This window comes from Diachasmimorpha longicaudata, chromosome 18 (genome assembly GCF_034640455.1).
Source record: "Diachasmimorpha longicaudata isolate KC_UGA_2023 chromosome 18, iyDiaLong2, whole genome shotgun sequence".
Lineage (NCBI taxonomy): Eukaryota > Metazoa > Arthropoda > Insecta > Hymenoptera > Braconidae > Diachasmimorpha > Diachasmimorpha longicaudata.
Genome location: NC_087242.1, coordinates 3,581,723 through 3,605,513, shown reverse-complemented (window position 1 = coordinate 3,605,513; position 23,791 = coordinate 3,581,723). Strand labels below are relative to the sequence as shown.

At 39.0% G+C, this 23,791-nt stretch overlaps 5 protein-coding genes across 15 annotated transcripts; 3 read left to right on the top strand and 2 right to left on the bottom strand.

The window, feature by feature from the left end:
- Window positions 1-6: 6 nt before the first annotated feature.
- On the bottom strand, window positions 7-4,518 carry LOC135170913 (mini-chromosome maintenance complex-binding protein). 3 transcript variants are annotated; one of them, XM_064137098.1, is made up of 7 exons: window positions 4,150-4,518; window positions 2,860-3,134; window positions 1,667-2,319; window positions 1,400-1,579; window positions 878-1,121; window positions 637-807; window positions 7-533 (listed from the first exon to the last, which is right to left on the bottom strand). In XM_064137098.1, exons 1-7 carry the CDS (start codon window positions 4,406-4,408, stop codon window positions 339-341), a joined length of 1,977 nt encoding a protein of 658 aa, XP_063993168.1. In that variant the 5' UTR covers window positions 4,409-4,518; the 3' UTR covers window positions 7-338. The 3 variants fall into 3 exon arrangements, with proteins under 3 accessions (XP_063993168.1, XP_063993169.1, XP_063993170.1); XM_064137099.1 differs by lacking the exon at window positions 4,150-4,518 and adding an exon at window positions 3,363-3,869; XM_064137100.1 differs by lacking the exon at window positions 4,150-4,518 and adding an exon at window positions 2,469-2,595 and having other exon boundaries at window positions 2,860-3,024.
- A 133-nt stretch (window positions 4,519-4,651) lies between these two features.
- On the top strand, window positions 4,652-7,175 carry LOC135170928 (fumarylacetoacetate hydrolase domain-containing protein 2A). 2 transcript variants are annotated; one of them, XM_064137135.1, is made up of 7 exons: window positions 4,652-4,794; window positions 4,997-5,158; window positions 5,469-5,504; window positions 5,728-5,944; window positions 6,141-6,475; window positions 6,596-6,683; window positions 6,807-7,175. In XM_064137135.1, exons 1-7 carry the CDS (start codon window positions 4,652-4,654, stop codon window positions 6,867-6,869), a joined length of 1,044 nt encoding a protein of 347 aa, XP_063993205.1. In that variant the 3' UTR covers window positions 6,870-7,175. The 2 variants fall into 2 exon arrangements, with proteins under 2 accessions (XP_063993205.1, XP_063993206.1); XM_064137136.1 differs by lacking the exon at window positions 5,469-5,504.
- A 440-nt stretch (window positions 7,176-7,615) lies between these two features.
- On the top strand, window positions 7,616-16,717 carry LOC135170927 (casein kinase I-like). 8 transcript variants are annotated; one of them, XM_064137134.1, is made up of 7 exons: window positions 7,953-8,225; window positions 8,585-8,728; window positions 8,895-9,004; window positions 10,147-10,369; window positions 11,096-11,389; window positions 11,680-11,917; window positions 14,601-16,717. In XM_064137134.1, exons 1-7 carry the CDS (start codon window positions 8,223-8,225, stop codon window positions 14,609-14,611), a joined length of 1,023 nt encoding a protein of 340 aa, XP_063993204.1. In that variant the 5' UTR covers window positions 7,953-8,222; the 3' UTR covers window positions 14,612-16,717. The 8 variants fall into 8 exon arrangements, with proteins under 8 accessions (XP_063993199.1, XP_063993197.1, XP_063993200.1 ...); XM_064137129.1 differs by lacking the exon at window positions 7,953-8,225 and adding an exon at window positions 7,616-7,847 and having other exon boundaries at window positions 11,680-16,717; XM_064137127.1 differs by lacking the exon at window positions 7,953-8,225 and adding an exon at window positions 7,616-7,847 and having other exon boundaries at window positions 8,581-8,728; window positions 11,680-16,717.
- A 187-nt stretch (window positions 16,718-16,904) lies between these two features.
- Window positions 16,905-21,535, top strand: LOC135170908 (uncharacterized). The gene is made up of 5 exons (XM_064137087.1): window positions 16,905-17,186; window positions 18,882-18,982; window positions 19,192-19,346; window positions 19,436-21,209; window positions 21,332-21,535. Exons 1-5 carry the CDS (start codon window positions 17,153-17,155, stop codon window positions 21,422-21,424), a joined length of 2,157 nt encoding a protein of 718 aa, XP_063993157.1. The 5' UTR covers window positions 16,905-17,152; the 3' UTR covers window positions 21,425-21,535.
- A 441-nt stretch (window positions 21,536-21,976) lies between these two features.
- On the bottom strand, window positions 21,977-23,785 carry LOC135170944 (uncharacterized). Its single transcript, XM_064137170.1, has 4 exons — window positions 23,495-23,785; window positions 23,234-23,429; window positions 22,708-22,745; window positions 21,977-22,644 (listed from the first exon to the last, which is right to left on the bottom strand). The coding sequence occupies exons 1-4, from the start codon at window positions 23,547-23,549 to the stop codon at window positions 22,406-22,408; spliced, it is 528 nt and encodes a 175-aa protein (XP_063993240.1). The 5' UTR covers window positions 23,550-23,785; the 3' UTR covers window positions 21,977-22,405.
- Window positions 23,786-23,791: the final 6 nt, after the last annotated feature.

Genomic DNA, 23,791 nt, shown 5'->3' with positions numbered 1-23,791 from the left:
AATCACTGAAATGCAAAAAACTTTATTCCAGACTTATGTACTATAATACTTCTGTCTATATTCATTCCCAGTTTAAATTAATGAATCAATAATTCTCCTGAACGTCATTTTCAACTGGAAATAATTCTTCAGGTACAAGATCAGTAGAAGAAGTGGTGCTAACTTCATTTCTCATCTGTGAGAACTGATGTTGAGCAGTTACTCGACAGATAATACAATACCTCGTGAATGGAATACATTTTAACGTAGATAAGTAGAACGAATGCATTTTTTTTGTACAAAAAAACATTTTAATGAACATGAAATTGAGAAATGCATTTTCCGGAGGGGGATTTTTTTTAATGTGGCCGACTGCGCGATCTCTCGAAACGTTCGCACTCCTTCGCGAAACTGTCATTCCAGCGATCAACGCTTAATGAATTTTCTCCGTGAGACAGAGCCATCAGTCTGGCGAACACCATCAACGCGTGGAGATTGTCTGCGTTTATTCTGCCGTCTAATTTTCGCAACTTAACGAAATCCGCTTGAACCCTCTGAAAGGAAATCACTCGTTTATTGTATGTCATATGCTACCCTAAGGGAGGATTAAACCCCTGGGTTCAGATGAATAATAAATTCATCTTCTGGGGAACTCACATCGGCAATGTCGGCGCTGATTTGGAAGTCCATAGCTTGCAAAAGCTTGAAATAATTGCGTGCATCATTTAATCGTTCCTCATTATTTAGGAAGTCCTCCAGGACTTGGAGCCCTTCAGAATATTGATTCTCACCGTCTGGAGTGATGTGCAGAGGTACTTGAATCATGCACTGAACAAACACGTTAATTACACAGGAGTTAGGAGGAAATTTTCGATGAATTAGAGGAAGAGTCACTCACGGGGAGGAAGGATTTGTGTTCTGATAGTATCAGTACAGGAATGTCCGTTTCGTATTCCAACGAATAGAATTTGAAATCATAACTGACTCGTTGAAAAGTCAATAGACTGTCGATTGCTTTGTAGCTCTTTCTTCCTTCTTGGAAGAGCTTTCCAGCTGTTAGTTTGGTTTCGTCGATTACAAGATGAGTGTTGGGGCTGAGTTGGAGGGTACCACTTACCAATCGACCGGTCTCATAGTCCTTTCTGGATTAATTAATTAATTTGAGGAGTCAATTGAATTTTATTCACGAAGGACGAGTTATTTAATCCCAGTAACTTGATCCTGGGTAAAATAATCCTGAGGAATTTAATCCTAGGAATATGGAGCCTCGAAAAATACCTCGTGAATTGCAATGTGTGATCAGAGGATGTGGCATTTGCCTCGTTGAATGTTTTACGTTATGGGATTATTTTGTCAGAATTTTTTCTTCTCCAGAATTAAATAACTTCGTTACTTCGCTCGTATTGAATCACATACTGACCTGGGGATTAGGCCCCCCTTATTTAAGTTCTCCAGGGTGCATAGAAAATAGTGACTCTTGGAGACGATTTGCGAGATCAAGTTATAAATAGTTCTGGGGAAGGTGGGGAATTTATTAACCGAAAAATCTGTTATGTTGATGGGAAAATTTCCTAAAGATAAGTCATTTCTTCTTATGTATCTGAAACAAAATGAGTTATTCGTTAACAAATGCAGTCATTAATTGAAGAGAATTGAAAAATGGTCGAATAAATAATTCAATATTTACATTTTTGATAGCAAATGAGCAATGAGAAAATCAGCTGCCAAATCATCATCGAAGAGAACCTTACTGAACACCTTGTGGAGATCACTTCTGATAGCCTCAACCCTGGGTAGTTGTCGAAGTGAAGGCTCCACAGGTAAATCTTCGTATGACTCCGTAATCGCGACGGCATGCAACCGAGGAATTAACAATGAGGGCGAAGAATCGGGTCCACCATCACCGTCAGAGCCTTCAACTCGTCCATCGACTTCGTTAAGTAGTGGAGTGATTGATACGAAGCCAACGACATCCACTACTTGGTTCACCCTTAAGGTAACGTCACTGTAAACGTTAACAACACAAGTTTTGCCATTTTCTATGGGAATTGGAAAATTCTGTAGATTCTCCGGTAAAGAAAATTTGGCGTCAACTCGATTAACATTCGATTCGGATCTCTCTTTCTTTTGCGCTGGCTCAGATGTGTCCATTGGCTCGTCCTCGTCGTGATCGAGGGAACGTTTGACGGAAGGACGAGAAGATTGTTCCCCAGTTGGGGAATAATTTTTGGAGAATTTTTCTGTGGCCCATTCGTTGAGACCTGGGGTCGATATGACACTCAACGTCTGTCTGTCTGTGATCCTCTTGTTGTCAGAGTCCTGGATAATTTCCTCGTGCGTCTGATTTTCAAAAGACTATCATTAAAAATCATTCTCAATGGACACAATGAATTCTTCTATTCTTAATGTAATATATAGAATTGCTTGAGGGACAAAAAATAGTCATTTAACTGCAGGATATTTATGTTTGTTGAAATAAAAATCAAAACCTTGAAAATAAATATTTGTTTGTGGAAATATGGAGCTGTAGTCAGTATCATACATGAGACGAGCAATTCTTCTAGTGTCTCACACCTTTTACTGACACATTCGTATTCTCTAGGCCAGACACCTGCTCTGGAATGTCAATTGATCGTGACATAGATTTTTTAGATGTTCCCTACCGGCCATTGTTCATAAAATTCAGGGGTCTGCCAATTTTACCTCATCTCCAGTGACAAAAAATTCAACTGAATATAAATCATTGCACTCGTTAATTTAATGAGCTGGAATTTCGATGTGTTGGATCTATTGGCAATGTCATTGGGCTTTTCTGTTGATTTTTTTTTTCACCACTGACGAGTAAAACAAAAACCAGGTGAAACGGAATTGATGAGATACCTGACAAACAGCAGCATCTCTGTACATTCCACTCCGGACACTGATCTCTCCAGTGTTGTTGTCCCTAACCTCAAACGTTTGGAGGTAAAATTCTGGATTGTAAATGTTTTGAATCATTCCCCGGAATCTCACCAGGTGTCCATCCTTAATATCATGAAGAAAAGGTGAATTCAGCGAAGGAATTTCCTTCAACTCGTGAATATTTTCTAGCAAACTCTTGCACAACTCTTGATTCTCCATGAAATAATCGCACGTCCAGTCCGCCATACTGCGAGCTACGCCAAACATTTCACTCAATTAGTTTAATTACTTCAATGATGGTTCACAGAACAGGAATTATATCCGGCTGCTTCTAATGCTGCCAAAGGAAAATTGGGGGAACTTTGGAGAAGACCCCATCGACATTCCTTGAGACTCGAGATTGCTCGTACATTCAACAGATTTCACAAAGCCCCACAATATTATTGTTATTATTATCAGTGAATATTATTCTTAGTACTTACTAGCCATGTTGTAGATGTTTTTAGTCACTCAGAATTAACTTAGAAATTGTTCTTTCCGTCGTATAACATCGAGATGTTTACAACCACTCGTCAGAGCTCATAGGACAGATTACTGGCGCTTATGGAGGTACGATGTACGATGCAACGGGCAAAATTTTGTGGCGGTGGCGCAGGAAATACGTGGGGAACGTGTCTGTAGTAAGGGATTGCCGCGGAGTACGAGGTATGGCATTCAGGGCGGCCCTTTTGCGATTTTTCTAGGGCTCCAGGAAAATTCTGAAATCGATTTTTTCGTTTTTCGTGGTTCATGTGCTACCACCAGGAAATTTAGCGGTTGATATCTGTCTCCATAAAAGTCAGCAATCTCCCAAAATTCTAACAATTTTTTAATCATGTTGAGACGCCAATCAGAGCCACCATCTGATGGTAATTTTGTAAAATGCAAATCTCATTAATTTTGCTCTCGTCTCTCCAACAAACAATAAGTCATTCCGCTATTCGCAAGCTGTCAGTGTTATTTATTCAGTTGATTACTGATTCTAAACATTCCAATGAATTTTGAATCGCCATTTTGTTTATGCTATTAACGCCACCTACATATCACCCCACTTTTCCGTTAAACATCATGACATTCCCAATTTGTTTATTTCTTTTATCGAAGAGTTGAGGGGATAAACACGAGGTGCAGCTGATAAAAGTGATAAAATAAAAACGACATGAACTGGATGAGGAAAAAATTAACCTCCTGGTTACGATCGATGGAGACATGTTTGAACAATAAAATTACCGATTCCTCTGATCGTGTTACATAAATACCGATGAGAGAGCCCGAGTGAGTGGTGGGGGCTGACGAAAATTGCCGGTACCGTCGAGAGGGGCTCGATAAAAAAATTCACTCGGTTGTGGTCGTTTACATTTCTGTTCATTGTTGAGCTCAAAACCAGGAAGAAACAGAGGTAATTTGCCCCCCCACGTAAATATATGATCATCCTGGTGTCCTTGGGACAATTCGACGTCTCACTGGGCCCTGACGATTCAGACATCATAATTCGTCGTCATCAATACGAACTCGTGTTTTATTTTTCATAGTCGAGACACTCTTTGCACTGGTTTAGTTCACTTTCTCTTCAATTTTTTATTTTTATTGTAGACGAAACTGATAAGTTGTATTTCCTTGTGGGCAATTGTTGTTGCTGCAGTGACCGAGGGCACTTGGGGAGGTGAGATTCGTCGAGAGGATTTTTGATAAAAGTCGAGACTCGTCTCGAGGAGGAGAATTGCTGATAATAATGCCATATCGTGGAAAATTACGACAACTGGGGAAGGCCTGTGTTGGCCACTGTAATTCTGGATTTATCAGAATAAGGAGTGGTGCAACAGCTGGTACTCCGAAGGCTAGGTGTTTCTCTACTAGTAAGAGCAACGACATGAGGTAAGGTTGGAGATTTTTGGATTTTTGGTCTTCATTTCATGCAGTGAACTGTGAACTGTCCAGTCCAGATTTTTTTATTTTTTCGTACGAATGGCGAATGTCCTCAGAAGAGTGAAAAATTATGTAATGATCGCCACAGGATAACGACGATCACCTAAGTAATCATTGTCGTCCTGGTGTCATTCTATATATGTACTTCTAGGTTTGTACAATTTGTAAATAAAAATGGTGGGCCCCAGCACCTGGGAGTCCAGTTGAAAGCTGGTGGGGACATAATAGCCATTTCCTCGATAGACTCGAGAATTCCCAACAATTTGAGAAAATTCCTCGAGGGTGGAGAGGTCCTCGCGCAAAAAGCCAGACGGTAAGAGCCAAAAACACAATCAATTCGTAGTTGTCATCGTGATAGACTCATACAGTGGTGGAAAATCCTGACGGAAATTTAATTGGTCACATCAGAATTATCCAATTAAATTATAAAAAAATCATCTAAGAACTCCAGAGTCGACTCATGATTGACCAGAAGAATTTCGCGTCGAATTTGACGTTTACGATTTTCCACCTGATTTATTTTCATTTGTTGAAAAGTTAGCTCCAAGGCCTCACAGTCGTACGACCACGAGACCAATGATTAATGTATAATTTTACTCGTAGAAGTCTTTTCGTTTCTTCAGGAACGGTGATACCAATCTGAGTGATTACATACAGAGGTTGGTGTCGGCATGCCAAGACTCTCTGATTGCTTGCACCTCTTTTCTCTGATTTAATTTGATCGATCGTTCGATCGAGGCAATTAATCTAGTTGATTTCTCTCCCGTACTAGTCCCCAGTATCACAATTGTCTTGAGTGAATTTCTTAGACTGAGATTCAGTGATTATTTTCATGATAAAAGTGGCATTCGATGTGATAATTGTGCCATTCGATTTCACCAGAATAATTGCCGAGGGGCGGAGTGTTATCGCCGAGGCAGATGTCAATTTCTTGGCACCGATCAATCGTATGGACAAATTGGCTTGCGTTGGACTTAATTACAGTGGACACTGTCAAGAACAGGGCCTTGAGCCACCAAAGAGGCCAGTTGTGTTTAGCAAATTCGCGAGTAATATCGTTGGACCGACTGACAATGTTGTCTTACCTTCGATTTCAGAGGTTAGTGCATCTGCTCACGGAATGAAAAAAAATCTAATAAAAAAGGGAATTTCCAGGGAATTCATTAACAAATTCTGTGGGATTTCTATAGGATCTGTCACTTGCTCTTGTCATTGGCTGATCTGATTGATTGATCAACAATTTTTTTTAATGAGAAAAACTAATTCCCTGTCGATAATGATTAATTTTTTTTAAGAAAGTTGATTGGGAAGCAGAATTGGCGATAGTAATTGGAAAGGTCGCCAAGGGCCTCGACAATCACGACGCCGAGGACTGTATATTCGGCTACACAGCCGCCCAGGATATCTCCGCAAGGGACTGGCAGAAGGGAAAAATGAACGGGGGTCAGTTCCTACTGGGGAAGGCCATGGACACGTTTTGTCCACTTGGTCCAGCAGTCGTTACCAAAGAGGCTATCCCTGATATTCATAATCTCACGGTAAAAACCTGGGTCAATGGGGATTTGAAGCAGAATGGAAACACCAGTGAACTTATCTTCAAACCTCGAGATATTGTCGCTTATATTTCCCAGTGGGTATTTTTCCTGCAATTTTTTATCCTCTTCGCTCTTTCAGAATAATATATGAGTGAGATATAGGAGGAAATTTAATTTGTCAAAAAATCGTCGTTTATATTCTATCGCTGTTTCAGGTTCATGACGCTGTTACCAGGAGACGTTATCCTCACTGGAACTCCAGGGGGCGTAGGATTTGCTCGGAATCCTCCGGAGTATCTGAAGGTAAGCAATTGGATAATTGAAAAATCTAAATGAATTGACTTTTTCTTGAAATATCTCGCAAACTCCACTCCCAAAAGTCAATTTAAATACAACAATTTCATGAATTTATTCTCATTTTGACAGAAAGGAGACGTCCTCGAGACAGAAATCGAAAGCATCGGTCGCCTGAAGAACAACGTCGTCTAGGCATCTGCCCAAGACCGCTGATTACCCATCCCTGTGCCATCTGTAAACAATCCATCGACGTTCCAACGACGTTCCAAAAGCTTTATGAATATTATCCAATGAATTTTTACAATTTCCCATTCTTTCTCTCATTTCTTCAATTCGACAATTGTATCTCCTAAATTTCCATTAGTCTGAACCGCTCTGCACAGACCAGCCGGTGAAATCAACAAATATTTTGATAGCCCCTCACAATACCATAATTTATGTACTTTCTGTAGATATTTTTAGACATTTTCAATAAAAAATAGATTATCCATTGCCACATATCGACCGTTTGTCCATTCATTTGAATATTCCCTCCCAGTTGGCCCTTCGCCATTGTTGTCGATTGCGAAATCATCCTGACGTCATTTCCCAGTCGTTCACGGGTCTCAGCCAATTCCATTTCACCCGGAAGACCACCGGCGCCACCTCTAGGGTCCCCAAAACAAGAAAGAAAGACAAGAGAACCCACTCGTTTTGCATTTCGTCATCAGGTCGGCCATTAACCACACTCCTCGGCCATATTCACGTTTCCAACAACCAACATTTCTCCGCGATTTCAAGTCATCGTCTCTCTGTCCCTCCCCTCACCCCTCGTTTCCGCCTTTTTGTCGGCCACCTTTTCCCCCCTGTTCAGCCCCTCACCAACGAGTGATCCATCGTCTTCCTGTTGAAACCGCAGTTCTCTCTTTTCATCGGTCGCCATTGCCAGTTCGGTACAGTTGTAACGCATCGCCGTACAGTTTTATATATATCTCAACTTGTACCAGTCCCTGCAGTCGTTCCAAAGGGGAATGAAAATGTCGGTGCGTTGGTGGGGTCTCTCGTGCCACTAGTGACTTTCGCCAGACATTTTTCCATTTAACTCGAGGAATAATATTTTTTTAGTTCCACCGACAAACTTTATTATTATTTTTTTTTATTTATTTGATTTCAAGAAATTGAAATTTATTGGTGAGTTGATACATATTTGGTGGTGGGGGTGCTGGCTTTTTCAACAAAGCCTCGAGTGGACACGGGAAGAGGTTTTTCAACTTTTTTTTTTCTCCTCTTTTTTAAAACTTTATTGAGTGAGTGTGTGTGAGTGGCCGTGGGGCAGAGGTACAGGGAAATCCGAAGGAGTAAAGATAAAATTCACCGTAAATCATATTTTCAACGAGTCGGTGTGAATTTTCCAGTCTTTTTGTTGTCCCCCACATTTTGAAAGTCAATTTGGGGTGAGAGAGCTGTGTGAAGGGAATTTGATAACTTCACAAGTGTTTTCTAAAACGTGATATTGAGAGCCCGAGGGCTCTCAGTTCGTACAATTAAACCATCTTGCAACGGTATATGGTATGTCTCGACATTGAGACAAACCGTTTTACTTTTATTTTTGTCATCATTTTTTTGTTTTCTTTATTTTGATCCGACTGATTGGCCAAAATCATTTTGATATTCTGTGCTGATTAAAATCGTTCGAGGGTATTTTTATGTTGAAAATTGTCATGATTATTGAGACACATTGGTTAACATTGAGATGATTTTTTTTACTGAAAGAAGAGGAGAACAAAAAAAAAATTGGAAGTTTTGTGCGTGAAATTTGGGGGATTCTGCTGATATTTATATTTTTTTTTGGTTAGAGGGGCGACAGCCTGAGGTTTCTCACATGATATATATATTTTTTTTTTCATACTTGTGACTGTTAAAGAAAGAAAGTCCACCGTCATATGGTAATGATGACTAGTGTACTCGGGAAAAACGAATTTGTTGTCGGTGGAAAGTATAGGCTGATGAGGAAAATTGGATCGGGATCATTTGGCGATATTTATCTTGGCATCAACATTTCCAATGGCGAGGTGAGATCAACGTTTGGCATCCTATTGATGTCGTTATCGAGGCTATTGTTTCCGGGGGGTCATCGGCGATGAGGGTTGAGGCTAAATGACCTCAGTCTCATCGTCCTCATGACTTCTTGATGATTTTTACAATGTGGAAAGTGTAAATTGATGGGTGAAATTTCAGGAAGTGGCTGTCAAACTTGAGAACATGCGAGCACGTCATCCACAGCTGCTTTACGAGTCTAAATTGTACAAAATCTTACATGGGGGCGTTGGAATTCCACACATTCGCTGGTAATTATCATTTTTTTAGTCTTGGGGAGGTGCTATGGTGGGAGAGGAACACAAAAACATTTTTTAGGATTCGATTTTTATCGTCTGGGGGTAATGGGTTGATTCGTGGCTTGTTTGAGGACTAGTAACTAAAAATTTCTGGGTTAAAATGTGATTCACATTTTTCGACTCGAAGTGGTTATCTTTCACTCAAAGAAAGCAAATAATAGTTATGGGAATTTAGATCGAATATCCAGAATCAAATCGTCTGGCAAATCAGGAATTTTCCTAGAATTATTCAGTATATTCTCGTGAGGTTGAAAAGGCTCATATTCTGGGCTGAAATTCATAACTTCATAAAGTTCTGTTTCCATATCTCCTGCCCTGATGCTTCGAAGAAAGAATTTTAGCTCATTAAACTCGCGATTCGTGGTAAAAGTTGAAAAATATTTACAAAGAAAGAGCTTCAAACGAAGATAACCTAAAAATCGAAAGGGAAACCCCTAAATAATTCTATAAATACCCGGATCTCATTTCTTCGTCACGAATCATTGATCATGAACGTCCATTCACTGAATCAACTCAACACTCCCTGAACGAGAATAAAATTCATATAAAAAATCATCACGTCCGATGCAAAATCATTTTCTTCGAGCTTCTAATCAACCCATGCCGACATCTGGATGCACTGAACTCCTCACTAAACCTTTTCCCCTTGTTTATTTTTATATACACCAGGAACAATGGTGAATCTCATTCTCCCTTTCGATTGTTGAATATTATTGATTTGTACTCATTGTCTACGGCACAACAAATTGATCAAATATTTTTATGATTTTCTATTCATTTGAATGACGTCTACAGGAACGGATTTTATTTATTATTATTGTGCATCGTTACGTAGCTCATGTTCTTCGATAAGAGAGATAACAGCAGGTCTTGTTGTTATTGCAATCGTGCAAATGTTTCTTGAAAATACGTTAAGATAGTCATTTGTTGAAAAAGAAAATGTTAGGGCCGGTTTTCAACTCACCTCATTCCAATTCATTTATTAAAAATAAAATACAAGAACAACAGCAACTACAAGAATAATGTCAATAATAATAATAACGGTATAACGGTGAGTTTTTTGAATCAATGATTATTGTCTTCCTTTGATGTAGGTTTGGACAAGAACGAGATTGGAATGTACTCGTGATGGACCTACTGGGCCCATCACTGGAAGATTTATTCACATTTTGTTCGCGAAGATTCACAATTAAGACAGTACTAATGCTCGCTGATCAGATGATCGGGAGAATCGAGTTTGTACATTGCAAACACTTCATCCACAGGGATATCAAGCCAGATAATTTTTTGATGGGCATTGGCCGCCATTGCAATAAGGTGAGTTGATGGTGGAATTATTTGAATGGGGAAATTATGATTTTGGAATATCAGGGGTTGGTTTGAGTAGTAATTATCGTTTTGGATGATGAATTGCCAGCGTCAATTAAATCACTCTAGTGTGGTGCCTCATTTTGGGATTCACCATCTTAGTTTCACTTTTTGTTTACCTTTTGAATACGTTTACGAATTTGAATTCGAATCGATGGTCGGGAATTTGTGCTTGTGGTGAACGAATTGGTGTGATAATCCTTGAAGACATTTCTGTAGATGTCTATGCAATTTATGGTGAGGTAATAGCGATTTATATTTGAAATTGTGGTTTACTTTTATTTTTTGTCTGCAGTTGTTTTTCAAAGTTATTTAGACGTTGACCTAATTTTAAATAGATTGAGGTAATCGGTGAGAGTGGCCAGATGGCGGTTTGTTTGACAACATCTTAATGATTTCAGTAGGGAAGTGGTAAAATGAGATGAATGAGTTTTGACTATTGGCCAGCTTTTTCATGAATATCTCGAAATCTAGGGGAGACCCCATTATTTTTGTCATAACCTTTTTTATGGAAGGGGTTGAATGCTACAATAAATGTTATAGTAAAAAAATTGTCTGTCTCTTCAATTTGGAGATATCGCTCAAAAACTCGACTCCGGGATGAATCAACTCGTCTCGTTTTACCTCGAGGTACACGTCATGTTAATCAATCAAATGATTTATGGTTTATTTCAGCTATTCATCATCGACTTTGGTCTTGCGAAGAAGTATCGTGATAGTCGCACCAGGTCTCACATACTGTATCGAGAGGACAAAAATCTCACTGGGACAGCGAGGTATGCATCCATAAATGCCCACCTTGGAATTGAACAGAGCCGTCGAGATGATATGGAGTCACTCGGTTATGTACTAATGTACTTCAACCGTGGCTCATTACCCTGGCAAGGGCTCAAGGCAGCCACCAAGAAGCAGAAGTATGAGAAAATCAGTGAGAAGAAGATGTCGACGCCAGTTGAAGTTTTGTGCAAAGTAATTTTCATTTTTTATTCTAGTTCCTCCTTCCACTGATAGATTTTAAAAAATTTCTTTCATAGTATTTGTCTTTTTTTATTATTCGGTAGTTTTGGGTCAGATGCAGAGATAAATTTTATTTCATTGCAAAAGCGAGGGATTTAAAAAAAATAATGGTACCATTATTACAGTGGGGATTTTTTCTTGAAGAAATTTATTGTGAAGAATGAGGTCATTTACAAAGGATATAAGTTCATAAATTAATAATTAGTTGATGAAATTTTATTAAAAATAATCGTTTTGACCAGGGATGCCCAGCAGAATTCTCCATGTACATAAATTACACAAAGGGCCTTCGTTTCGATGAATCACCCGATTACATGTACCTGCGCCAGCTCTTCCGTATCCTGTTTCGTACTCTAAATCATCAGTACGACTATACATTCGACTGGACGATGCTCAAGCAGAAAGCTGGATTAGGAATTTCAGGTGCAACATCAGTACTCACAGGGACAGCAGTGCCACCAGGAGGACAAGGAGGACAAGGTCAGCAGGAACAGAATGCATCCGCCAACCAAACAGGCAGGGCTAGGGATCCGCTAGATGAAATCTAAAATTTCTTTGGCTCTCGTTCCTCTACTTTCTCCTATTATTTTTTTGACTTCATTTTTCTTTCGTTTTGTCGTTCTCTCTCTCTTTCTCTCTTTCTGTCTCAATTTTGATTCTCTCTCTCTCTCTCTCTCCCTTTTTTTTATCGCTGAATTTACTTGAAGGACAATGACTGTAAGTGCGAGAACGTCTCAGGCTTTGTCGGACCACGAGTCGTATTATTTCTCTCTCATTTATTTATCTCTCTAAACTTTAGTTTGTTTCTCTGTCTCTTCCTCCTCTGGGGAAATTTTCGATAATTCTTTTTACATCGTGTGGTCCAAAAAAGCCCCCCGTGCACGAAAACGAAAGAAAATGAGTACGAAATTGTGGTGAATTCTGTTTAAAATCCATCAAATTCAGATTAAAGGTTTTGTAATGAAGTGGAATTCTCGTACCAATGAGAGTAGTATAAAAATTGACGTAATTTATGAATTAAAAATTCGTAAAACGATATCAGCAAAGGAAATGAAGTCTAAAGAGAAAGTCAAGTGTCCACTGTTTTAATAAAAATTGCATTAACGTCACTAACAGCGGGAGACGGCATCGGAAAATTATCGCGACAAGCGGTCAATGAATCTTCCAGACGAGGCTAAACTCAAGTTATCTCCTTCATCTTCTCCCCTCTTGCATTGAAACCGAAAAAAAAAACAAATTAAAGGAGTTGATAAATAATGAAGATCGGAAATTTTGTGATTAATGAAGACAACTGGAAAGTCCCGGAATAATTTCATGGTTCACCAGCAAAGAAACTCCACTACCGAAAAATTCATTTTCATCTCATTGTTCGTTATTCACAATTTCATTGAGAAAATTAAAATTAACAAGTGGACAGTGGACTACAGGGTGTTCCTGCGCGTCCTCGTCCAGATTTCCGTCCTTGCACAGATCCTCCGTCCGTACCAGGCGAGTCAGTTAACATAAATTAATTAGTTTACTGTGAATTCTTCAATTTTTTAGTCAATGGAGAGAAGAATAAATCGTTTTAAAAAGCACTTGAGATGATGGAATTGTGCAATTTATTATTTTTTTTTTGTAGATTCACTGAATTCCTTCTTCTGTCTTTCTTCTTGAGTATTGAGTGGATCGCGTTTGCTTGTTTGGGGCACTGTCGGTTCAATTATTTTGGGATTTGATTCATTTAATTAAGGAGCATGACAATCTCTCAGCATGAATTAATAATACAGGTTCAGTTTTTTTAGTCACGTGTTTTGGGGAATTTTGAGGAGTCTTGTGGATTGTTTGTGAGTCTGGAACATGAGGAGGTGAATACGATTGTTAAGTGATGAAAAATTGAGAAATTGATGATTTTTTGCTCAGGACAATTGTAACAATGAAGATAATTTGTAAAGTGGCGTATTATGCGTCAGTTTACCTGAAAGAACGGTAATTTTAGCATTCTTCTCACATTATCAACCCCCGATAATGTAGAAAAATGGGGCATATGTTTGATTATGCGTCGTTGAAGCTCGTGCATAACTGACCACTTTAGAAATTCTTATAGTTACGTTCCTCCTACGTATTTACAAAAAATCATCAAATTGTTGATTTTTCAAAGTTCTCTATGATGACGTCATAAAAACCCCAAATTAATTTAGCTCCAGATTCGGAATAATTTGAACGACGAATTCTGAATATTCTCGATGACGAGTGTGGAGCTCCTGGTGCTCCAGAGCTGCCGGACGATCGGGGAAAAATTATTTTTCAATGAGAAATGTTTTTCTCGATTTTTTTGGAGCTCTGGAGGAACCAGAGGGGCTCCACTGGGCATTTACCTTGACGTTTTAAATTGTCAACCTCTCCAGGCTCTCAAGATATTCACAAGACACACCGGCATTTCTCTGATTACACAATTGGGGCTTTGGGATGATTTTTCATGAATTTGGAAAGGGCATGATTGTGTATACGTATTTTTTCATTTTGTTAATTTCATAGAAAATCGAATGATAGAAAAATCAAGTGATTTTGCGTAAAAACTTGTGGAATCTCCATTCAGATGAGTCGATACATCTGTTTCCACAATAAAAGTAATGAAGTAATTAATTCAGTTGTTAGTTAATTACTTCTGCAAATACAATGAAAAAATACGTTATCAACATATTACGCCTCTTTTCATACAGAAAAATGAAAGGAAATCCCAATGACATTGTTTGTTGCCTCAACATTTAACAATAAAACAAAATACATTGATCGTAGGCTTGAATTAATGCTTCTCTTGACTTGTAACTAGTATTTGAACTGAAAAAAAATGTACGTGGTTCCCAAACGCTGAGAATTGAATAACTGAAATAAACATAATGAAATAAATGATTAAAAAAAAGTTCAAATACACCAACTAGTGTAATCAATCAAAATAAGTAAAAAGATTCTGCTGATATTTTCAATTGCCAATTAGATTTATCAACTAATGACAAATAAATATCTCAATGAATTAAATTCTGAAATCAATGTGAACTTGTGCCCAAAAATGAAAGCAGAGTCACTGTAGAATTTTCACTCAGTTTTTTTAGAAATAAATACAATACATAAACCTCTCATTGATCCTATTTGTGATTTGGACGTGTCTTGGAATCTGTTACAGGAGCGCTTTAAAACACTCTAACTCCGTGTGTTAGCCACCAAATCCCGAATGCAATCGCAGGGGTATCAGTATCCAATAAATATTGAATACTTAACCCATAATTAACAAATCAACAACTGCGAGAACAGGTGTCACCCAAGTGCGAGAAAGAAAGAGAGAGAACAAAGAGAGAAAGAGAGCGAGAGAGAGAGAGGGACTAGAGACACTTGAGAAGAACAATAATTGTCATCCCTGTAAAGTAACCCAGGAATTATTAATGACCAATAATCAAATTTGATAGAGCAAATGGAAAATCGAGAAAAAATATGATTTAGGATGAAGAAGAAATGACAATTGTTACTATCCACGTATGCGTCACTGGAATGGTCGGAGAACGGACAGAGAATGAATAATAAACGAAAAAAAAAAAAATACGCAAGAAAAGTAATAAAAACCTTTTTTCATGAATTTCATAATCACATTTTCATATTAAAACATAACATTAATAATAAAAAGACCGATTAAATTGTATAAAATCTTTTCTCGGTACTTAGTTTAAAAAATTGTTTTTTTTTTTGTATAAAAAACAAAAATGATATATTTGTCTCTCTTCTATGTACTTTATTTTCTCTCTACCGATTGATACGATGTTAATTGATTATTTTTCATACGCCGGGGGATGAGGTGAGCCTCATCAGAAATGTCTTCACTCTGTTATTTATCTATTTAAGTGGATGAAAAAAAATTAAGATCGACAAAAATATTTGATTAATCCATTCATAAATACGACTAATAAGGGTTTCACGATTATAGAGGTTACTGAGGTGTCCTCGTGTTGCAGTTTAAGAGACGAGAACAAAAAATAAGTAATAATTTTAACATTAAAGTAAAGTAAGATTGATTATTGAAAAAACAAATGGAAAGAGTTGAAAATTCAAATGGAAGTGTGCGCAACGCGTCATCAAAGTTTAATGCGGCAAGTGATATACGAATATGTGTGTGTGAATTTTGTGTACTATGCTTAATGGAGAATCATTGAACCAATGCTTGTTTAACAAAATTGATAAAAGGTCAAATTAATTTTGGAATTTAGGGGGAGGGGGGGAATAAAAATTGAAGTGATGCCGATGGAAAAGGGGAGAGAAACGAAGCCGTTTCGAGAGAGAATGCCTCATCAACTATTCACAATTAATCATTAATTTTTTTTATTGTTATTAAAATATGGCCGGGACAATAACGAGAACCTCGAGTAGTGGCTGGTATTTGTCACGGTGACAATGATCATTAGCGTCATTAAAATATCTCACAAGTCACTTTGTTTTTTATTATTTTTCTCATTAATTATAACTCATTCAATAATTGTGAAATTTAAATAGTGAGTGAAGGAAAAAACGGTACTAGAAATTTAAGAATCGATTAATTACATCAATTTAGTTCTATGAAAAACTGAATAACGAGAAAAGTTGTAAAGTCATGTAATGTTTTTTTCTCTTTCGTGAGTTTACATTTTCGATGATGAACGCCAGAATGCGTTTTTATTAATGGAATATACAAGGAGATGCGTAGGAATATGTAATGAAGTGGGTGAAAAACAAAATAAAATATCTAATGGATTAAAAATATAATAAGAATAAGGAAACAAGGATGAATGGTGTGTGTGTGAATGAAACGTGTGAATTTCAACTGTGTGAGTGGAATATTGTGAAACCGTAAGGTCCGCTTTTATTCGAGTGCGTGAGGGTTAATTAGTTATGATAATAGGAAACTACCGATTTAAGATGAACGAGAAGAAAAATGGACAAAAAAATGGGGAAAAAATACTGAAAAATGTAAAAAAAAATCATGAGGTACGCGAATGACGAAAGTGCGTGTATATTGATGAGGAATGAATTGGGGAACTAAACGAAGATAAAGTGAATAAACGAATACGTGCACATCCTGCGAATATATATTATATATATTATTATGAAAATGTCACATTAAATGACACGCTGTTTCATAAAAAAACAATAACCATGAAGATATGGGGGAAGGACGTCTGAACATTTTGTGTTTTATCCACTTCTACTTTACACCAACAAAATACCCCCCACTCTTTCGTCTCTATTAATAAAGACTCGACATTGTACTGTAACGAATGTTGTATCGTTATTTTTATTTTATTATTTCCTTGGGGCCCGACAGTCCCTCATCTCCACTGGACTAAAAAAATTGTGAGAAATTTGTCTTTCAAAAAACTGTGACATTTCTACCATCGGTAGAGAAGAAACCAGAGTGGAACTGCAGTACCGGCTGCTCGATAAAGCCGACAGTGTATCGAATGAAAAAAACCGTATCCTCGAGGCAGGCGTTACCCCCCAGTACCGAGCACCGACTTCCAGTGATAAAAAAAAACATCGTTGTTTCATGTAAACGAATGATAAGTATTTTTCACAATTATCTCAATTCTATCTCGCGCGTGAGCCCAACGAATTCAACTGAAACTCCGTCGTGCTTCCGGTGATTGGATTTCGATGTGAAATTTTGTGGAGTGTTTGTACCAAAAAACGAGAGAAAATGGCCATCCTGGTGCGATGAACGCCAGTACCTGGGAGCGTGCCATTGCAGGTAAATAAATCATATAAAATTCCGACCCCAGGATTAGCCACAAATTAGCACCTTCGAGTCGATATCTGTGGATTCGTCAGCAATAATTCACCTGTCACTCTATTGTTGTCCATTTATTTGTCACCATTTTAGGAACGGAATCGCCAACAATTACAGTGTCCCTACAAACTCGGCGCATTTTCTTGTTTCTGTTTACCTTTCCCTCGTGGAATGTTTATTGCGGAGGTTCCCTCGGTTGAGGTGTCGCCACCAGGCACCAATATTTTTCCACTTTTATTTATTTATCGGGGTGTCCATTACTGGATATTTACAAATACTTTTCTCCTCGTTATTACCCGGGTTGGTAGCGCATGGGGATGCGATGTACTTTCTAATTCTCACAGTCATTTTTCGGGAATTGTTCCAACACCTTTTGCTAATATTTGTGAGAACAATTTTCCAGAATTTTTTTTTCCAGAAAAAAGGAGTTTGAGGGGGTCCTCCAGGGGTTCACGTGGACAAATTGAGATTTTTATTGCAGATTATGATTCCTTAATTTTGATGAAAGCAATTTGCGATATGCGACCGGCATCACTCATGTGGCGCAAGTAATTCAGCTATTTTTCCTCTAAAAAATATTGATCATTAAAATTAATTAGTATCAGCAGCGATTGACCATTAATATTAGATAATGATGATCAATAGTGATTGATGTGGATTAATTTAGCTTCATGATTGAGTAGTTGTTCATTATAGTTTTTCGAACTCGACTCAATTTCACCTTTCAATCAGCAGCCTTTCAATTTTGTGCAGCAGAAGGAGATCTACAGAAATGATAGAGATCAAAATTTCACTATCACCCCTCCTTTTCGAGATATCTCTCACTGTTTCTCGCTGCCCGGAATTTTTTTTATCGAGCTATTTTGGATGGATCGATTCGAATGGAAATATCGAAGAAAAAGCCACACGTGGCCCTAATTTGCTTCACTACCCGGGGTATCTCAGGCGTGCCTACATCCTTATCACCTCATTTCATTAATTTAATTTTAACATTCCGTTTCGGGGAATGGAATCGACAAAAAATATAAAAGGAATAAGGAGTTTATCTTAATTTTAAAGTTAAGGAATTTATTTCGATTCATTTAATTGACATTATAATATTTTTACGTTTTTCTAATGCTTCGAGCTGGCACTCAACGTGATTAGGATTGTCTTTTCAATCTAATCAGCGTATCTCAGACATCTACACATCGAGTACGCAAGACTATCGAATCGAAATCGAATTGTTTGACAAAAATCAAAGCCACAAAATTTTTTTCGTCCCAATGAATTCTTTCAATATCCGGATTTTTCATCAGCTGAAACAAAACCGTGTCCGTTTTACCCGACCCTCCTCCTCGAACTCCATTGAATTGAAAAAAAAAATCGTAAAATGATGGATTTCATTAACGAGATAGTTCGGTCACGGGGTTCATCGATATTGACCAAAAACATAATATATCGCGTATATTCTCACAATCATATCCAATGCAGGAGAAACGAGATTAGTAATCTTCGATAGATAAAACTTTATTTTTTATTCTGCAACCGGCGTTCGTTGAAACACCGGCAAACGTTAAGTCTGCGATTAGTCGGGCGATGGATTTGTTTTACATAAGCGAAACAGTTGGATTTTAACCAGGGAAGGATTAATGCTCATTATGAGATATTCATCAGTTCTAGGGAAGCTCCTCCCGCCCCAAGAAATGGCAGAGTACATGGAAGAACTTATGCAGCTGAACAAACCAAAAGTCAAATGGGATTTTAATTTGTCTGAGGTAAATTAATCATTTGTTTCATTTTTTTCCTTATAAAATGTGAAAGTTTTACACTTATCAATCTCAGATAATTGAATTATGATTGATTCAGCCACAAAAATGAGCTGTTTACTAGCCTGATAACAATCATGTGGCCGCATGGCGCCCACATTGTCTTGAACTATAAAATCATGAGGTGCCATTAATTTATAAAAAATATTGTTTATCAGGCTTTAACAGCCTACATGGATTCAGTGGAAGGTCGCCCATTGAACTACAGTGAAACAGCCCTCGTAATTCAGAACTCAGCGCACGTTTTCGAGACGAGAGTAGAAAAATTGTACAACGAAACGTGTGGACTGTGGAAGACTCTCGCTGATCATGAGTGAGTTATTCCCCATCTCCGTCATTTTCACTCGCATAGATAACCCTCGAATCACTTAAAAACCCCTAAATATAATTTCCACACCCCAGAGCGGAGCACGAAGCGGCGGCAAAGGCCTCCAGACCCCATCACAGATCTCACCGAAAAGTCCTCGACCTCGACAAGATCGAGCGATTCGACTATTCCAAGGAAACAACGAAGAACTGTTTCCTGAAAGCCAAAAGATCCCAAAAGAAAATCAAACTCCTGAGTCAGAGGTATCCCCAGCTGGAGAACATGTGCAGGCAGAAGTTCGCCCTCAACGTCATCGACACTCAGGGCGAGAAAATGGGAAAGAAATACGATTTCCGGTGTAATCAGCAGTTGACATCGTCCCTTATGCTGGTGGACGAGCTCAGCCCAGACGACATTCAGGAGCCCCCAGCCGATCTCCCTGAGACATCATTTCACCGAGACTCCATTCCGAGTTGTTCGACCCCATATTCACCATCTTCAGGTCCTTCTAGCTTTTCTCCACAGTTCCAAGAGCTCCCCCTGTCTCTTCCCAGCGACATAACTTCAAAATCACCATCAAAAGTTGCCTCTCCCACGTCGTTCCAGGCCCAACAAGACTCCCAGGACACGTCAGACTTCGAAACAAATGACTTCTGCGACTCCCAGGATCCAGAGGCTCTAGATCAAACCCAGGAATCCGGTTACTGCACGTTCACAGACCTGTCCACATGTGAAAACAGCCAAATTCCAAGGTCACCTGGAAGACACGAAACTCAATCCCCAGATGTGTCTCCACCATCGCCAGAAATCTTTCAGAATTCTGTGGGTCTTGAAACACCTCCAGAGAACTCCTCCCCACTTCCCCTGACCCCAAAATCCTCCCAAGACTCGAACTCCCCGAGGAAGAGGAATCGAGAATCAGTGGAGACAGACGCTGGATACACATCTGGAGGTCCTGACGAATTCCCAAAATCCCCACAGCCAACGAGACGCAGCAAAAGAATAAGAAAATCACTCGTGAAGACGTCGAGTGAAGAGTACAAAGCTATTCCATTCGAAGCTCCCATTCCTCAGAAGTCAGTGAAGAAGAGGAGAACGTTCAAGCTGCCCTGTGATCCATCCCTCCTGCGATCTGAGAGGCCCAGGAAGAGGAAGAGACACGGACCGAGTGTTCAGGACGATAGACTCAAGAAGCATCTTATGAATGATAAAAAGAAATTGCTCATGTGTTCGCCATTCAGATCTCTGTGTGATCATTACAGTGAAGGACAAGAGAATCAGAGAATTGTTGAGGAGAACTTGAAAATTCTGAGTGTCTCGCAGTTCGAGGCTGTTCTGGGGGTAAATGACGACCTGAGGGGCTTTTCCCTGAAGGGTAAGACTGGTGATCTGACCACTAGCATGTGTCTAGAGGTGGCTGGAGATGGAAAAGAGGAGATGAGTCTGAATCTGCAGACAGATGTGGATCATCGGTTGCAGGAACTGCAGGAGACCTCTTGCTCGTACACGCCACCACATTCTCCGGTGTTTTCTGGAGTTCTTGATGTTGGGGCTGATGGGGATGAGGATTGCGGGGTGCCTGGGGCATCGGGGCTGACTCATCAGCAGAGAATTGAGCGGAGGATGAGGGAGATAAGGAAGGAATTCGATGCCAGGCATGACAGGGAGGAGGAGACTGCCAGGTGGCAGGATATGGTGGAGACACTGAGATCGGCGGAGAGGAGGCCTGTGTTTGATGTTCGGGAGTACGAGGAGAAGATTGTCAGGGGACTAGAGGGAGGGTCTGGTGGTGGGGTGGATTTCCAGGAGCTCGCCTGGAGGGAACAACCAGAGGATATTGCTAGGCTGTTTGTGGCTTCTCTGCATTTGGTGAGAATTATTGGATTTTTCTTGAGGATATTTTAAGGGCCGGGTAAACTCCTGTCGCGATTTTGACAAACTGATTTCGAATATTTCAAATATATCGGAATAAATATTAAATGTGTTTCCAGGCAAGTACTTACACCGTAGATATGGTCGCCGGTGCGGATGAGTCGAACGTACGCTTGAACTTGTTGAAACTGGACGAATCCGATAAGAGTTAGGCATCACATCCCTTGAATTGTCGTACTTTGAAGCTTTCTTTGTATTATTAAGCTTTTATCACTCTCAATATTCATCGATATACCGGTTAATAAGCTCTGTCAGGAGTTCCTGACAAACATTCGAATTATTGAAAGTGCAAAGAATAATCACTTGTCATCGTAAGACATGACAAGTGTTAAGAGACCACCGAAAGTGTTCCTTCGACACTATGAAAAGAAATTTTAATTTATAGATTGTACTTTTTCTACTGATAATCAACGTCACTGCAATACCAGCTATTTATTTTTCAAAGGGAATATTATTGTTGTAAAATAAATTCGTTCGGCAATATCATTAGGGTAATACATTGTTGATGTATAGTTCATTGATATCTGTACATATGTTAAATTACGTTGTTGATGATTACTTTCATAATTTATAAATTTATCTGTAAATTAGGAGTTGTTTGTGACACCATTTTGTCATTTATAGAGTAATATTTTTGTACTTCTGTGAAACACGAATGGTAAAGGGTCACGAAGAATAATCGATTGTAATGAGTATGAGAAATCTTGGTGAAGACGATCCGTTGGAATTTAATATATGAAATTATTCAATTTGTATAACATTCCACTGAATAAATCACTTGTCGCCTTTACAACAATCGAATTATTTGAACACATTTTATGAATTTAATGAGACCCGAACATGCCATGAATTTCATTGCCTTCACTTCCTCGTGCTTTAATATTTACTTTTCCTCCTGGGAAAAAAATGAATTACCTGTTATTGCATTTCACGGTTGCACTGGACGAACACAAACGCTCTATCAACATTTCCAACATATTAGTTACAAACTAATCAATTAGTGACTGCTACTGAACTTTCATACGACCGAGTATACGATGAATTTACACAGTTTTCTCAGGATTGGAACTGTCCTTGGCTTCATGATCTTGGCCCAGCGATAGTGAAGAGAATGAAGAAGACAATCCCATGTTTCAAATGGCAGTATTGGCTTGATTTCTCCAGATTGGTGGGGCGAGTTCGTCGAGTCGACGATCGAGAAAAGTCACGCAGTTGGAGATGTGGGAGACTGTCGCCTCGAAAGCCTTCATCTGGCTAGTCGTGAGATTTGGAACTGCCTGCTCCACTAGCTTCACGCGATGATCGAGATTGTAGAAAGACGAGCGAAGGGCTTCGATGTAGTCTGGAAGCATTGTGCGCCCTTCCACTGGGCCTGAAATTAAATCCGTCAATGTCCTGGGAATTTCCTGGGAATTTTTCGAGTTAAAATACTCACAGAATTGATGGAGAGCCACGACATCGATTATGAAAGGCCTGAAATGTTAATGACGTTCAATATTTAATTTATTTATTGGTCTATACGGATGTAAGAACTATTTCTGGTCAACAATTTTGCTTGTCAATCGTACGAGGACTTGGGTAATTACCAGGTACCACAGATAATTACATGTCTTACTCATTAATTCATGAGGGAAAGAATAATAATCATCGATCAAGAGCAGAATGTCTATGTTGTGAAATGTCTTGGTAACGAGTTGTCCAGGTGATGAGATTTCCATACAATAAATTGTCTCTATATTTAAAATATTTGTTTGGAGGTGCTATCCACCCCCTGAAGGGAAAAAATCAATCGAAAATGGTATGCCTGTCCCACCCTCACGTCCACCATTTTCCAAAAACGAGTATTTTTCTTCCAGATTGGAGAATCAACTGTCATTTACTCTCACACATATCAATTAACTCATCTGTCGTTCTGGACCGTCTAGGGCAGGAAAATGAATTGATAATTGAAAAGCAGATACTTCTCTCTAGTAGATCCATTAAACAACGTTGACATTGGAACAAGATTGTTGTCATGTCTCCGAATCTTCAACACCTTGGTCCCATCGTCCTGGCTATCGATCCAGCGAAAAATGGAGGCCCTCAGTTCCTCCGAGACCATGTTGGGGGTGAGGGTGAAGAGTTGGAGATCAGTCTGGAGATTCGCATGCTCCGATTCTAAAATCAACAGTAATTAGTAGTGTTCTCTCGACATGCCCTTATTATTTGATAAGTCGACTCACCGAATTTGTCATAACGTCGAATGAGAACCCAGGTGTTAATCTCGCTCATTCCCATCGTATCGAAGTGGAAAAACTATGTCTAGAGATGATCAATGGATTTTTGGAGGCCTGGAAGTCGTGATGGCAGCTTCACTGATGGGTGGACTGGAATGATGAAGGAACTGGAGAGCTCGTTTGTTTTGACAGGTCGATGTTGACTTTCTACTGAGTCGAACTCTGATTGGAGGAACGAGGAGGAGTCGTGGAGGATTGAAAGCCCAGATGTGTCAGGCTCAGGGGTCAATGGATACCAGGTAC